The sequence below is a fragment of the Zootoca vivipara genome, chromosome Z1 (genome assembly GCF_965207765.1).
Source record: "Zootoca vivipara chromosome Z1, rZooViv2.hap1.1, whole genome shotgun sequence".
Classification (NCBI taxonomy): Eukaryota; Metazoa; Chordata; class Lepidosauria; order Squamata; family Lacertidae; genus Zootoca; species Zootoca vivipara.
In genome coordinates, this window is record NC_142583.1 from 61,729,398 (window position 1) to 61,744,643 (window position 15,246).

Sequence of the window (15,246 nt, forward strand, 5' to 3'; positions counted from 1 at the left end):
AGATAAAATCCTTGGCATGTACAGTTAGGTAGCAAGTGATGGGAGAGAATTCTGTCAGAAACTCTTCTTAAGGGCGGACTGTACTGGAATAAAGCAGCTTCATACATTTATAGAAAGATTTGTGGTGCTGGCAACCTAGGAGCAGTGCTAGAGCTGCTTAATGAACAGGTACAGATTTAAGTAGGCTAGCACAAGTACACCCTTTTCATAGACAACACACTTTATAAATATGTAATTAGGAACTATGTAAATAACAAATCCCGTGCAAGGACAGTTCACAACTTGAGTTTCTAAGCTCCGAGATTGAGGAAAACAGCATGAATATCCAACTTTGCACCTTGAACCTTTTAAAAGAGTTTGTTTTATTTTCATTTATTAAATTTATATACCGCCCTTCGAAGATCACAGGGCAGTTTAAAATGCCTTGGGCTTCTTTGCTGCCGTGCCTCAAGAGAAGCTATGTCAGTTAGAATCACGGTACAAGGGAGCTTTCTTGATTCTGCATGCATTTATGAGACATGATTTTGCACACCATGGCAGTTAACCTGTAGTGTCCTTTCCAGCGTCAGCAGAATGCATTGAAGTATGTGACAGAAGAGTGGTCTCAGATTGAATATGAGTTGTTACGGGAGAGAGGACTGTGGGGCCCTCCTATTGGCTCTCACTTGGACAAGTGGATGCTGGAGATGACAGAAGGTCCCTGTCGAATGAGGAAGAAGATGGTGCGAAATGACATGTTTTATATTCAGTACCCTTACATACCGGATACTGAACATGAGACAAATATGCTGGTAAGTGCAGTTACAGGAGGGCAGTAGCTTTTAGCTGTAGCAATGCATTGGCTTATTTCTTGCATCATTGCCAAGAATGTTCATCGCCGATTGGATAATGCATTTCTGGTGGTGCTCAGCTATGGGTTTATGGATGGACATTGATTTCCTTTCAAGTGCATATCAGCAAATATTTGGAGTAGCTCCCTGAACTATGCAGCCATGGCCGTTGTCTTTTTGCAGCCTCTAGATTCATGTTGATTAATTTTCCAGTTGGAGGATAGCAGAAGTAAAGTGGGCTGTGGCTTCCCTCTGCCATAACAGGAAGGCCACCTACAATGTACCAAGCCAGGTACAGCCCACCTACCATGTATGCTTCATAGCCCCCCTTGTATTTGCAGTCCTAGGCAGGTAGCAAAAACATGAGGTTTATTGAGTTCCTGGTGGGTTGTCCTACATGGATGATGGACTGCATTGAGCTTGGGGGGATTGTACAGGCCTGTGCTAGTCTGATCAAAGATACCTGGGTAGTTAGAAAAATGTAAATGCATCGTCAGGTAGGTGTGACTTGTACAAACGTGATGGTGCTGTTAAGGTGCATCTCTTAACAGCGTTCGGAACTCCCATTGTTCTGGGCGCATTTTGCGACAGGGAATTTCATTAGTGCAAACCGTTTCTGAGCTCTGGGTGCAGTACTGCGCCTAAGATTTCAGATTAAAACTGCAGAGTGGAAGGAAAGGAGGACCTTTTTCAGCTTCCCCACTTCTAGGGGAAGGACTAGACCGTGTGAAAAATGAACATAATATTTTAGCTGCAGTTCATTTTCAGCTTTGTATTCTTGTTATAAAAAAACAGTGCCTAGACATTCCATAGTTACACCCATAACCTAGGTTTAGGGTGCCATTTAGCTCCTGGCTTTCATATCTCAGTTTCTCGCATTGTCTCTTCATAGTCCATCATATTTGAAGATTGAGTTTGTAGGCAAGTGCAGAATCAAAGCAGCAGTGTGAGATGTTAATTTGATCCACTGATAATCAGCAAGATTTTAATTGAATTGCTAAAATATTGTGTATGCCTCTCGTGCAAGAACTTTGTGATTAAATTGAGCTTTACTAGCTAGTTTTAGCAAATTTTAAGGCTCGAGCTTCTATGTTGTTATTTTCCCTGCTTTGCATTTCCTGGTGTGGAGAAAATTAGAAGTTCAGTCATTGGCTTTTTGCCCACTAATGCTCTGACAGTTTTAGTTGCATCATGCATTCTTCCTCAACATGATATTTCCCCTGATGTTTCTATACTTAATACCCTATTTTCAGTCTGACTTCTCAAGTAAGGCTCCTGAGACACCTGACGATACCATTCCTCAAAAGGTAAAGAGAGAGAACTCTCCACGGGTGGCAAAACAGATAGAAACTTCTCTGTGCATGTTAGGCAACCTTAACAAGGCTTCTCTGGTTGGCTTTCAACGTGCTTCCTCAGTAACTCTGTCGTAGGGTTAATGATATACTAAGAGGATGTGGCTGTGTTCTCTTATAGTCTTCACCTAATACAATGTCTATGTAGCTCTTTCTGTCTGTGTTGCACACTAACAAGCTGTGATGGGCTGTGCTGTCACTGTTCTCACTGTATAAACATGTACCAGCTCGAAATTAGAACTAATGGACTATGATGTGTTTAGTGATGGGCAGTTTGGACATCCATGCACTTAGCCTAATCAGTATTTCAGTGCTGGAATAATGTTTTTTGCACTGTTAAGACAATCTCACCTGTTCAGGGGACTGTACTGGCAAAGCAATTGACCCACCTTGTCTCATACGTGTATTTGGGACCATTAATTGCTGCTTTCTGCCCCCTTGTTAACATAAACATTTTCTATGTGCCTCTAATGAGGAACATGGGATGTACGTCCTGGAATGCATCCCTTTCTGTTCATGAACAACTATACTGCATTCCACTGATACTTAATTCTCAAAATACGTTGCGAAGAAAGATCCAACATTATATTGCCTTTGCAAATAGTCCTATCTAGGTCACAAAAAATACAGATCAAAATAAATTTGCTCATCACTAAGTACAATATGCCTTCACTCATTTTGAATTACTTGTCAAGCCAACATTTTGGAAGGTGATGCATTAATATTTTTTTGGCTATTGGTAGACTTGCTAAAAATGTGTCTGTTCTCTAGGTGGCTTATCTCTTATGTCCCTAGGACTAGGTTAACAAATCATCATATAAATGAACTGTTCTTTTTTTTAAAAAAAACCTCAAGCATAATTGGAGATTTTAGGGAGCATCTAGAGAAGAACTTTGGCTGAATTCTTAATCTTTTCCAATAGGCTTCAGAAGGAAGTGCAGTCAGAGAGTTGGGGGACAACTTTGGGAGTCATGCGAGGAGAGGAGAATTTCCATTGCACAAGCACAAATAAGACAACTTCATTGGATGTGACCTAGTATAATAATGTGTACATCATACACCTGTGGGAGGGAGCCTCCATCCCAAGATCCTAATTTGGCCCACCAGACCTCTGAATTTGGCCCATGAGCCTTTTTGCGCAAACCACATCCACCTGTCAGTCATTTGACATCATGTGACCTCAGGTGTGGAGCTCTCTTATCTCCAATCTGATCTTATTTTTTATCTTAGTGCTGTCACATGCTTTGCTCCATGTTTGGCAGGGGGTTGGACTGGATGGCCCTTGTGGTCTCTTCCAACTCTATGATTCTATGTGCCTCTAGAGGTCTGCTCTTAGACAGGAAAAGGCATCAGGCAGAGACTTACCTTCAGTCTTAGTGCTGTGCTCCCAAGCTCTGAGATTGGAGATAGGAGAAATGTGGCTTGTTCTTTTGTTCTTTGACAGTAAAAGGCAGCATTTCCACCCACCCAAAAGAGTCTCCCTTTGCATTCCCAGTTTGAATTCAAAGAATGAGAATGCAAATTTATTGATTTCGGTTACAGACCAGTTCCAGCTCACATACAATATCAGGGAAGTCATAAAACATGATAGGGATACATTTGAATTTGCAATTGGGCATAACGGGCAATACAGATATAGCAGCAATTAACGATATATAAGGTATATCTTAATCACTAAAATATAACCTAAAATTGTCATTTAAGGCCTTGGTCATTATGGCTAGCACAGCTTGTTCCCTAAGTTTTATGGTAGTTGCACAGAATTTGGCCATCCTTAGCGTGATCTCTGGATCCTTGTCCTCTACCAGGGATTTTAGACGTTGAAGTTCGGACCCATTTGGGGATTTATGTATAGCAGGGATGATAAATGACAAGCGTATATCCCCGTAGAAACGACAGCGTAACAAAGCATGAGAAACAGTTTCTACCTCCATCAAGCCGCAGGGGCAGACTCGTTCCGCGTATGGTTTACCCTCAAGTCTGCCCTGCAATAAGGCTGATGGCAGCCCGTTGAATCTAGCGAGGGTAAACAACCATCTGTATTTAGGTATTTGTAATTTTGACAGATATTTTGCTGAGGTGAACCCTCTCCCATTATCTTTTATTGCTGGGTGTTTATTCATCTCACTCATGTGACATTGCAGTTCCACACCCCAAATTCGTTGGCAGATTATTGCTCTAGTTTTCTCATAACCTACAGCTATCGGGGCCTGTGGGGAGAACCCCAAGCCTCTTAGCTTTTCGTGCAGTGTAGCTTTCCATTTGAATTGGTAGGAATCCAGTAGGGTTACCGGAGCCAACCCAACAGGAGAAAGAACACGTTTTAGCCAACAATGGATCTTCAGGGTCCATATCTGAGCGCTGACAGGGATTTGCCCAACCTCTAAGGAACTCAAATGAAGAGCAAGCGCAGCAAAGGAAAAACATAAAATTGACATCATGGGGCTAATCCACCAACCTTATCAAAATGACCCACAGAGCGTGAGCCGGCAGGCCCTCTGCCTGATCCACTTCTCTGTATTACCCATTATTGCTACTAAAATAAATGGAGGCTAGAGTCGATTCGCTCAACCCAGTTGGCATGTTAGTAATACAGCACTTGTTGTTGCTTGGATCTCTGTAGAATTTGGCATGGGGTGAAGTGATTTTAATGAACGCTGCCTCGCTTGCAGTTCTTCACCACACTAGCGTAAAGATGATAAACACTGGTTACTCAACAGTTGTAGGGTGATAAGTGCTCTGAGCCCATGGAGAAGCAAGTCACATTACTATTCTCTGCAGAAAGAAACTCCACAAATGCATTTCACTAGTAATGCAAATAAGGAGAAGTGGACTAAAATAGAAGTTTGGTAAAGCATTATAGCGTTCCAGAAAACATTTATTCTTCTTTGATGAACTGTGAGTTCCTGTAAAACGTGATTTGAACTTTGGCCAAAATGCAAAATCTCCTCCCCTTTGCCCCCCTCCCCCCAAAAGATCCACTTTACTATTGCACTCAACATTTACTTTTGGTCGTGAGACCTTGACCATTAGGGAGCATGCAGTTGTGTTTGATTGCAGCCCAACAAATAGAAAAAGAAACATAGCATATATATTGTATGAGCTAACACCAAACAGCACTTTGGTTCTTGAGCACCACATCCATATGAACAAATTTTGATAGCTTTCCTGCCTCCCCCATTCTCTGTGGCATAATCATAAAATTGTAGAATTGTAATAGCATAATTAAAGTAATAGTGTGGGAGATAATAATAGGTCTAAATTAATCCCAGTCAGTTTCTCTACATCCTTGCACTTTGGCTAACATTTCAGTGTTTAAAGAAAATACCTGAATTGGCTGGGTGCAATATTGGAAATGATGAGATGCCAGTTCTTTTGTGATGATTCACAAAGCACCGAACACATTTTGCTAACTTTTACGTTCATCAAGCAGCATTTAATTTTTGATCATCTTTCCAGCAACAATAGGTTCATTCCAAATCTAGCTGATTTGCCTATTGGAAACTTAATTAGTTTACAGTTGGCTGCCTCCAGCTACAACACGTAGCAGGTTCTGAACATAGATTTATATTTAGGGTATGTTTGAGTTGGTTTTGGCAAACGTTTTTATTCTGTTGTTGTTTAAAGAAACCTGCGCGCTACCGAAGAGCTATAAGCTATGACAGCAAAGAATACTACATGCGTCTGGCTTCTGGAAACCCTGCTGTCTTTCAAGACACTGTCGAAGAGAGCTCTGAAGGAGAAACTGCTCATCAGGAGCCAGAACATGGGGAAGATACTATTGCAAGAGTTAAAGGTGGGTATTTTCGCACATACCTTCATATGCATAGGTATGCTTGACAAGTTGAAGTTATTTATGCTGTATTTCCCTATAGGGAAGTATGCACAAGCAGCAAGCTATTCTTGAGTGTGATGGCAGAAATTCACAATTTTTACATTCATAGGTTATTTAGGACAAGGCAGAAGTTTTCAGCAGACCCAACTTCTGCTGATATGTGAATTGTGACCATTGTAATACTTTAGTGGCCTCCCTAAATGTGTGAATCACCCCAAAGATGCTAAAACTGTTGCTTAAGAAAGATTTGAATCTGTCTTGTCTAGTAGTCCTTCCCTATCAGTGGGGAATTGGTCAACTTGTAGTCACTTTTGCATCTAGAATTTTTTTGTAGGAAAAATATGCATAAAATTGTATTTAAATGTTTTAAATTATATTTTTTTAATGCATTCCTGCAAAACATGCATTTTAAAACATCTTTTGATAGTTTAGTGTGCTGAGAATTGTATTGCAGCGTTCAGAGGAATGCAAAACCTGAGGACATTAGTCCAAGAAGTCACTTCATATTGAACTGGTCACTTCACATTGGAATTTGTAACCATCAAATTCACCAATTGTCCCTAAGTATCAGTGCAGTGTGTTTGTAAAAGTTGGCACGCCTCCTTTGATTTCCCATTCCCATTGACTGCATAGCATGTGAACAGCCTGTATGACCTAATCTTGCATTAAGATTCTCAGTCGTCATCGTCCCCCCTCCGGGAGCTTGGGGGGCTATCCCGTTTTATCCCCACAACAACCAGTGAGAGTGTGTGACTTATCTGAGATCATCCACTGACTTTCATTGCCTGAGCAAGGGCCATGGATCCATTGACTGCCCTTGGCCTGACAGTTCTCAGACTCAGCTGGTCCTGCAGAAATTCTACCAGCTTTTGGCTGTAGGATTTGGGGTGGGCATTGAACCTTAAGTAGAGTGAAACCGTTCTTTACTGGCATGGACTTGTTAATATGCAGCCCTGCTCACGTACCACACAAAGTTCAGTGACTTTCAGACAAATGTGCTGCTGGTTTGATTGCTTCATGCAGGCCTTGTTAAACCGCCACTGAAGAGATCTCGTTCAGCACCTGATGGTGGCGATGAGGAGAATCAGGAGCAGCTGCAGGATCAAATAGCTGAGAGCAGCTCTATAGATGAAGAGGAGAAAACCGATAACACAACTTTGCTTCGACTGCTCGAAGAAGGGGAGAAGGTATAAGCCAGTATTTAATCTTTTTGGTCTCTCAATCACTGAACCTAGCAAGCTGTTGTGTGGAGGCTTCTCGAACGTATTGTGCCTCTGGTCTCCGAAGCAGTTCACCCATCATTCCAAAATGAACGTGGCATAGAGGGGTTGTGGAGTACGCGTGTGTGATATCTCACAAAATGCCACGCATTGTATCCAACTAAGTTGTCGCGTTCACACAAGGACTTCCAACGTATGCAGTGGAATTCCCTCTCCTCTTGTAACCTATCCTCACCCCATGTCCCACCCACCCCCAAAAAAAATCAGTTCTGGAGAGGGGAGCCCTCAAAACAGATTGGGGGGGAGGGGAGGAGAGGGGAAATTCCATTACGCAAGTGGAAGTCCTTGCATGAACACGCTGACCTGTTGGATACAACCCACAGTTTCCTAACCCAAACACAGAATTGTTAATTAAATGGTGACAGAGCCCCTCGTAGGAAACTAACATGGCTGAATAATTCTAACCCACTGTGGATTTAACCTTCAGTTAAGTTCTTCTCTTTTTTTACACTTTTGATATAAGAATGATTTCACCCAGCAAACACTTTTAAATTGGAACTCAGCCTTAAAATTCAGCGAATTACTAGAGTATCTTTGTTCTTTACGTTTGCATGAACACGTTTAATTGTGGTTGGGAAACAGTTTTATGAAACATTGACATAATAGGTTCTGAAGTGCTGTTGAGAAGGCTCATAATAAATAGGCCTACCTTGGGAAATGGCTGTTGCTTTCAGTGATGAGTGTCCTCATTTAAAACAAACTTCATTTTGTTGTTGGCATAGTTTAGAAACAATACTCTTAAGAAAAAAATATACAAATTCAGCTTTGATATTGTAGGAACCTGTTTTGGTTTCGTTGGAACAAAAATGCATCCACATACGAGTCCCATCTTCCCAAGGTGTGCAATCCTGTAGTGCAGGTGTGTGGAACCTCAGGAGCTTGAAATGGCCCTCAGAACTTTCTCCAGGCTGCACCCCTTCTGAGACCCTGTTCTGCACCCTGTTCAAATGCTTTTTGATAAAGCTGTCATGATGCCTCTTGCTTGCCTACCACAACCAGCTGCATAAATCTCACTCTATGGAAGGCACAGTTTTATTATTCTGAAGCATTATAAATAAGCATTATGTAATAGTTCTTTGTACAATTTGAAATCCTTATCTTCTGGCATGCAAAAGGGGAGGATCCAGTTTTGGATGCCAGAACATAGTTTGTATGAGTATGAGTTGCAAAATGCCTTTGACTGGCAGGTGAAAACTTAGTATACGCAGTAGAATCAACATGACAATGGCTGGGAAAGTTTTCACATTGCCTCCTCTCGAAAGTCAGATTATGCATTGAATAAATAGACCTCTCGAGGTGATTTGTTGTCTTTGCATTCATCCTCACTCAGTGTCATTGTGGCTTCCTAGTTTCTAGGGATGTGAAGGGCAGATCCCTAGGCACCACCGACGCAAGAAAATAACAACTGGGAAGTGTTGCTTGTACTGCAATAATCACTTCCATTTTTTCATTATGTCATGGCTATAAACAGGACCCTCTCCTCCTGTAATTTAATCAAAAAGAACATTATAGGGCAGAGGTTATTTATAGGCTGATGCTTGCATTTCAAAATTAAATCAATGGGTTGCTCTTTATATTTTTACCATTCCTTGTCCTTTGGTATGCAGAAAGGGAAGGGATAAGTCACAATCTAGCCAGAATTGAACACATTCAAGTCCTGTTGATACCGCCTTATTTCATCCTCTTAAAGCATCTTATTTTCAGCTAGTCCCCATAACATGTTGCAGTTATAGTAGCTTAGCACTGATTTTCCTATGTTGGATTTTTATGCCTACCCATCTGTCAAATTCATGGATCCAAGGGCAGGTTATTCAGGTCCATAGTATTGTGCAAAGCTTTCGACACAACCACTGCTCAACTATTCTCTTTTACATAAAACTCTGTTAGTCAAGACAAGGATCTCCAATTTCAACTATAGGACCAGATTAGTTTTCTTCAGGGTTGCCATGCAACCTTAACCTCCAAGAAGACACAACTGGCCTTGGTTTTATTTCATTCCGTATAAATAGTTATCCCTCTTAAAGTCTCCCAAGTCTTTAAGGAGGACTAAATGGTCCTTTGAGGGCTCTCCTTTCTTCTCATGGAATCTTCTGTTACAGTCATTTTTTCTCAGATGGAGTTTAAATGCTGTTTGTGAGTGTTGATATGGCTGGCAGGGTGGCGCTGTGGTCTAAACCACTGAGCCTCTTGAGCTTGCTGATTGGAAGGTTGGCAGTTCAAATCCCTGCGACAGGGTGAGCTCCCGTTGCTCTGTCCCAGCTCCTGCCAACCTAGCAGTTCAAAAGTATGCCAGTGCAAGTAGATAAATAGGTACTGCTCCGGTGGGAAAGGTAAACAACATTTCTGTGCGCTCTGGATTCTGTCACAGTGTACTGTTGTGGCAGAAGCGGTTTAGTCATGCTGGCCACATGACCTGGAAAGCTGTCTGTGGACAAACGCTGGCTCCCTTGGCATGAAAGCAAGATGAGTGTCGCAACCCCATAGTCACCTTTGACTGGACTTAAACGTCCAGGAGTCCTTTAGCTTTTACCTTACCAGGGTAATTACTCCCCCCACCCCACTCCAAAGGGCCTATAAGCATAGTCATGTACATTCATCATGTTTGCATTAAATATGTGCTTATTATTACAGATTCAACACATGTACCGCTGTGCTCGGGTTCAAGGCCTAGACACCAGTGAGGGGCTCCTCCTCTTTGGCAAAGAGCACTTTTATGTGATTGATGGCTATACCATGACCGCCACCAGAGAAATACGGGACATTGAAACCCTGCCTCTAAAGTGAGTTAGGCGTGGCATTCTTTGAAATTGTTAAGTGGAAAAAAATGTCTCCCTGTTAGAAAGTATTACAGCATCAGGAGTATAAGAAACCCTCCTGACTATAGCTCTTAAACGCATCTCCAAAAACTGCACTTCAGCTAAAATAGAAATATGCAAAATCTGTATGTGACTCTATAGTTATTGTATTATGGTTTTGACAATGCCAGTAATGGTTTATGTAGCCAAATATGACTATAGAATACAAGTGGGTGAAATCAGATTTGCTACGTATGTTGTTGTTTAGTCGTTTAGTCGTGTCCGACTCTTCGTGACCCCATGGACCAGAGCACGCCAGGCACTCCTGTCTTCCACTGCCTCCCGCAGTTTGGTCAAACTCATGTTCGTAGCTTCGAGAACACTGTCCAACCATCTCGTCCTCTGTCGTCCCCTTCTCCTAGTGCCCTCCATCTTATATTTATAGTTTCTCTCCTACCTTTTACTCTCTACAGCATGCATGAGCCAATTATACCCAGAGGAGCCCGACAGGGTCCGAGTCAACTCAAAAGGACATGCAGTATTTTTGCATACGAGGATATTAAGGAAGTGCACAAAAGAAGATACCTGTTACAGGTATTGTTTCTAGTGGGGAATAGCAGTGTTTCGTAAATATTTATTTATTTCATAATTTCATGAAACTTACACACTACTTGATTGTGTGTTTTTTTTTAAAAAAAAACAACAACCTCAAAGCAATTTACAAGAATAAAAAACAAGAAAATCAAGGAAAAAAATCACAAACATACTTAATAACATACAAAGGCTGAAATACTAAAACCTTTAAAAATTACCGTACCTTTCTAAGCATCTGGGTAGGCTTGTCTAAACCAGAATGTTTTTAGCAGGCTCCAAAAGATTATAGTGACGGCACCTGCTTGATCTCAACAGGCAAGGCGTTCCAAAGTATAAGTGTTGCCACACTAAACAATCAAGTTCTTGCAAATGTGGAACAGGTATTATGTGTCACTTTTATTGGCGCCAGTTCCGCCAATCAAAGCAGTCAAGTGGGCACATGTGTGGTAAGGCGTTCCAAGTTGTTAACAGCTTTATATTTTTATCCCACTGCTTAAGGTGGGATAAAACCCTACACATAATATACATTGAAATATTTTTATTAAACATTTTAGTCTGGAATCTCCAGTGCATTGTAAACCCTGACAAAGGGATTAGGGGTGATTTTTAAAGCACAGTTTGCAGGCGTAAGTTCACTTCATACCTAGGTAAAAAAAAGGTCTGACTTACGCCTCGTGAAAGTCCACAGCAATTACTCTTCTGTGCTTTGACAATATTGTTAAAACCTGCCGTTTCATTGCAGCCAATTGCTGTTGAAGTATTCTCTGGAGATGGACGCAACTACCTTCTTGCTTTTCAGAAAGGAGTGAGAAATAAAGTCTACCAAAGGTATTTCCATTCATCTTATTTATAACAAGAGTACATAAGAGCACAAGCGTATTGGCAAGGCAGCCATGGCAAGGGCTTGCCTCTTCAAAAGGGCATGGGAGAATGTGATGTTTATTACCAATACCAATAGGGTCTAGTAGGCTTGTGTGTCGAGCATGCTCTCCTATTGATATTAGGCAAGAATATTAATAGAGGGGGAAATTGTAGACATTTGACCACAAATGAGAAACAATTCCATATTGAGTTTTTATTGACCACGAGGAAATGTTAGCATTTAACGCTGCATTATCCCATGCCCTTCTGCTGCCCATTCATCCATTGTGGGAATTCCTCTTAAGAGGGAATGAGATGAAAATTAGGGCCCAGCAACAGCTAGCCTATATTATGCTAAACACGGTCTTATTACAAAGACAAGAGAATTACTTCATCTCAACTTGCTCCCAATAATTCAGCCTGCCTTAGAAGGAGGGCAGCCAACCAGTAGAGCTCAGGAACCCATATGTCAAGATCACCCGAGCAGTGAGCTCAGTAGCCAGAAAGGCATGTTGCATTTGCTGAAAACCTCAGACACCCCAGCGACACATGTAAGGGGAATACTACACAGCATGAATATAGGTGGGTCTCCTCTGTCCTCTTATAGATCTTCATTCTGGGATTTTACTAACCAGAGTAATTCAGTGCCACCTCCAGAACTTGGCCACCTCTTTAGTCACCCTTGACTCAAGATCACAGGATCAATGCAGATCTTTGAATGGACTCTACTGTTCAATTCCCATTGTGGACACCTGCAAAAACTGTTCATTCCTGCCTTATGCCTTCTAGTTTTATGAACTAAAGAGGATTTGCTTGCTATGTTTTCCAAGCAGCTGAGTGGACACATATTGGGGGTAAAGTGATATTTAAACAAACTGTTCCCAGCTATTGAGGGCTTTATCTAACAGTAACACTTTGAAAGCCTTCCTTCCTCTCCATCCCATCCCCACAAAAATCTCTTGAACTGAGGTGTACTTTTCTTTTTACTGTTTTTTCATTGCAATGTATACTTTTAATAAAAATAGACACAGCAGCCTAATTAATTCATTAACAGTCTGGCAGGCACCACCTGAATGTTAATTGAAACACATTTTTGTTGATTACATTATCCTATTATTATTTTTAAGGTTTCTGGCTGTCGTTCCATCTTTAACTGACAGCTCAGAGTCTGTGTCTGGACAGCGACCCAACACTAGTGTGGAACAAGGGTGAGTGTTTGTGTTTCTTTATTCCACGTGATAGTTTAGAAGTGAAGGAATTTACAGTATTCATTTTGACTACTTTCTACTCATCCCGCTATTTTAAAAGTTGAACCTCCTGGTGACTTTCACTGTCTTTAATGTGTTTCCCAGTGTAAATAGAGGAGATTTGGAGTATAAGAAAAAGCAGAAATGCAAATAAAATATTGTGAACAGCAATGAAAATAAAATAGCAACGGGCTTCTCTCTTGAAATTGACTGTGCTCACACATCATAGTAAACCATAGCTAAAGGTTCATCATGAATATTTAAATGTGTCTCGCTTTGCTCCTCTCCTAGCCAGAGTAAGAGCTGCAAACCACAATCCCTGGCTTAGTATCATGTCAAAACCCATGGGTCATGGTGGTTGGCTTGCTCCAAGCAAGCCATGACTGGAAAGCCAAAGCTTGTTCTTGAATCACTCAGACAGCTACACTACATGAGCTCTAACATCATAGTATGTTAGAATGTTAGAGGTGACCGTTCCTTGTTGACATGTTAATGCCATTGATAGTGATCCATAGATACTAGGATGGTACAACTGTTGATTCTTTAATAGTTTAAAATCAGTTATAATCAATATGGTAGCAGGGATTACAATGAAAAAATTGCTCCATGTTACATGAAGTTGCTAACATTGCTCTCATATACCACTACTAAGTACTGATCCTTCCTGCTTCTCCTTAGGTCTGGTTTGCTGAGCACCCTAGTGGGGGAGAAATCTGTTACACAAAGGTGGGAGGTAAGTATAAAGAGTAGTTTAGTTTTAAAATAATAATAATACTTTATTTATACCCCACCCATCTGGCTGGGTTTCCCCAGCCACTCTGGGCGGCTCCCAATCGAATATTAAAAACACAATACAGTATTAAACATTAAAAACCTCCCTAAACAGGGCTGCCTTCAGATGTCTTTTAAAAGTTGGATAGTTGCTTATTTCCTTGACATCTGGTGGGAGGGCATTCCACAGGGCGGGCGCCACTACCGAGAAGGCCCTCTGCCTGGTTCCCTGTAACCTTACTTCTCACAGTGAGGGAACTGCCAGAAGGCCCTCGGAGCTGGATCTCAGCTGGACTATGGGGGTGGAGATGCTCCTTCAGGTATACAGGACCGAGGCCATTTAGGGCCTTAAAGTTTCCTTTTCATAGTGGATTGAAATAGAATATTTGGACATGTAATATTGGGGCCAAAATGCTTTGTCACATTTAAGTTCCTATATTTTATAAAAGCGGTGGACAACGGAAACGTTTTTGGTTTTGTTACTGGGAAATTAATGCCAATGCTGTTCTTGTTCTGTTTTGTGTGCTTTCTCTACAAAGAGAGGTGAAATCAGTAATTTCCAGTATCTGATGCACTTAAACACTTTGGCTGGCCGATCCTACAATGACCTCATGCAGTATCCTGTTTTCCCGTGGATCCTTGCAGACTATGATTCAGAGGTAAACATAAAAATCTTCTCTTCTAATACTAGACTAGGTCTAAAAGGGTCACAATTCATAAAATAAAAGCCTGTTTTTGGAAACCTAAAACCAAGGGTCCCCAAACTAAGGCCCGGGGGCCGGATGCGGCCCAATTGCCTTCTAAATCCGGCCCGCAGATGGTCCGGCAATCAGCACGTTTTTACATGAGTAGAATGTGTTCTTTTATTTAAAATGCATCTCTGGGTTATTTGGGGGCCTGCCTGGTGTTTTTACATGAGTAGAATGTATCCTTTTATTTAAAACCAGCTGGCCCGGCCACACGTTGCTGTGGGTCATCCCTGTGATTCCCCCCACCCTGTCCCGATCCATGACGTATCCCGCCCCTCCTCCCTCCAACCCCCCTGGCTCATCCCTGTGTTCTGGTAGGATACCCATCCCTCTGTTTTCCCCGGGGAGTGTTGTCCCCTCCCCCCGGTATCTCCATACATTGGCCCCTGCGCACACATCGTGAACATTTTTATATATTTAGATTAAAAAAAATTTGAAATAAGAACATGAGGAGCAGAAGTTATTATAAATGCATCTCTGGGTTATTTGTGGGGCATAGGAATCCGTTCATATTTTTTTTAAAAAAATATAGTCCGCCCCCCCCCCACAAGGTCTGAGGGCCAATGGACCGGCCCCCTGCTGAAAAAGTTTGCTGACCCCTGCCTAAAACCCTGCACTTAAAAGTAACTCAGATTAGGGCTGGAAGCCTTGCTTCTTTAAATATTACTCTTTGTTAACTAATCTGTGGAATAAGTTGTGGGGTGGGTGTTTCAAGGCAGAGGCTTGAGTAATGTTGCAGTAATTTGTAGAGAATTAATAAAAGACATATCTGCACTTCAGATGAGAGAAAGGGACAGTTGTTTTAAATCAGGCCTGAGCAGCTAAATATGTAGAGTAGCTGCCAACATTTTTAGAAACCAGTATCTCAATATATTGAATAGAGGAGCCAGAAATAGTTGCACGTGAATGTATGCAATTAGTCAGAGAAATAA

At 41.6% G+C, this 15,246-nt stretch overlaps 1 protein-coding gene across 4 annotated transcripts in view; it reads left to right on the top strand.

Annotated features, from left to right (window-relative positions):
- WDFY3 (WD repeat and FYVE domain containing 3) overlaps positions 1 to 15,246 on the top strand; it is a 128,592-nt gene that overhangs the window by 97,119 nt on the left and 16,227 nt on the right. For 3 of the 4 annotated variants that reach the window (XM_035112489.3, XM_035112491.3, XM_035112493.3), the window contains 10 exons: positions 564 to 791; positions 2,084 to 2,137; positions 5,810 to 5,978; positions 7,041 to 7,204; positions 9,929 to 10,077; positions 10,566 to 10,686; positions 11,429 to 11,514; positions 12,675 to 12,755; positions 13,473 to 13,527; positions 14,105 to 14,224. In XM_035112489.3, coding sequence (XP_034968380.3) covers positions 564 to 791; positions 2,084 to 2,137; positions 5,810 to 5,978; positions 7,041 to 7,204; positions 9,929 to 10,077; positions 10,566 to 10,686; positions 11,429 to 11,514; positions 12,675 to 12,755; positions 13,473 to 13,527; positions 14,105 to 14,224 — 1,227 coding nt within the window. The remainder of the gene's footprint in view (positions 1 to 563; positions 792 to 2,083; positions 2,138 to 5,809; positions 5,979 to 7,040; positions 7,205 to 9,928; positions 10,078 to 10,565; positions 10,687 to 11,428; positions 11,515 to 12,674; positions 12,756 to 13,472; positions 13,528 to 14,104; positions 14,225 to 15,246) is intronic. The other variant, XM_035112492.3, reaches the window with a different exon arrangement.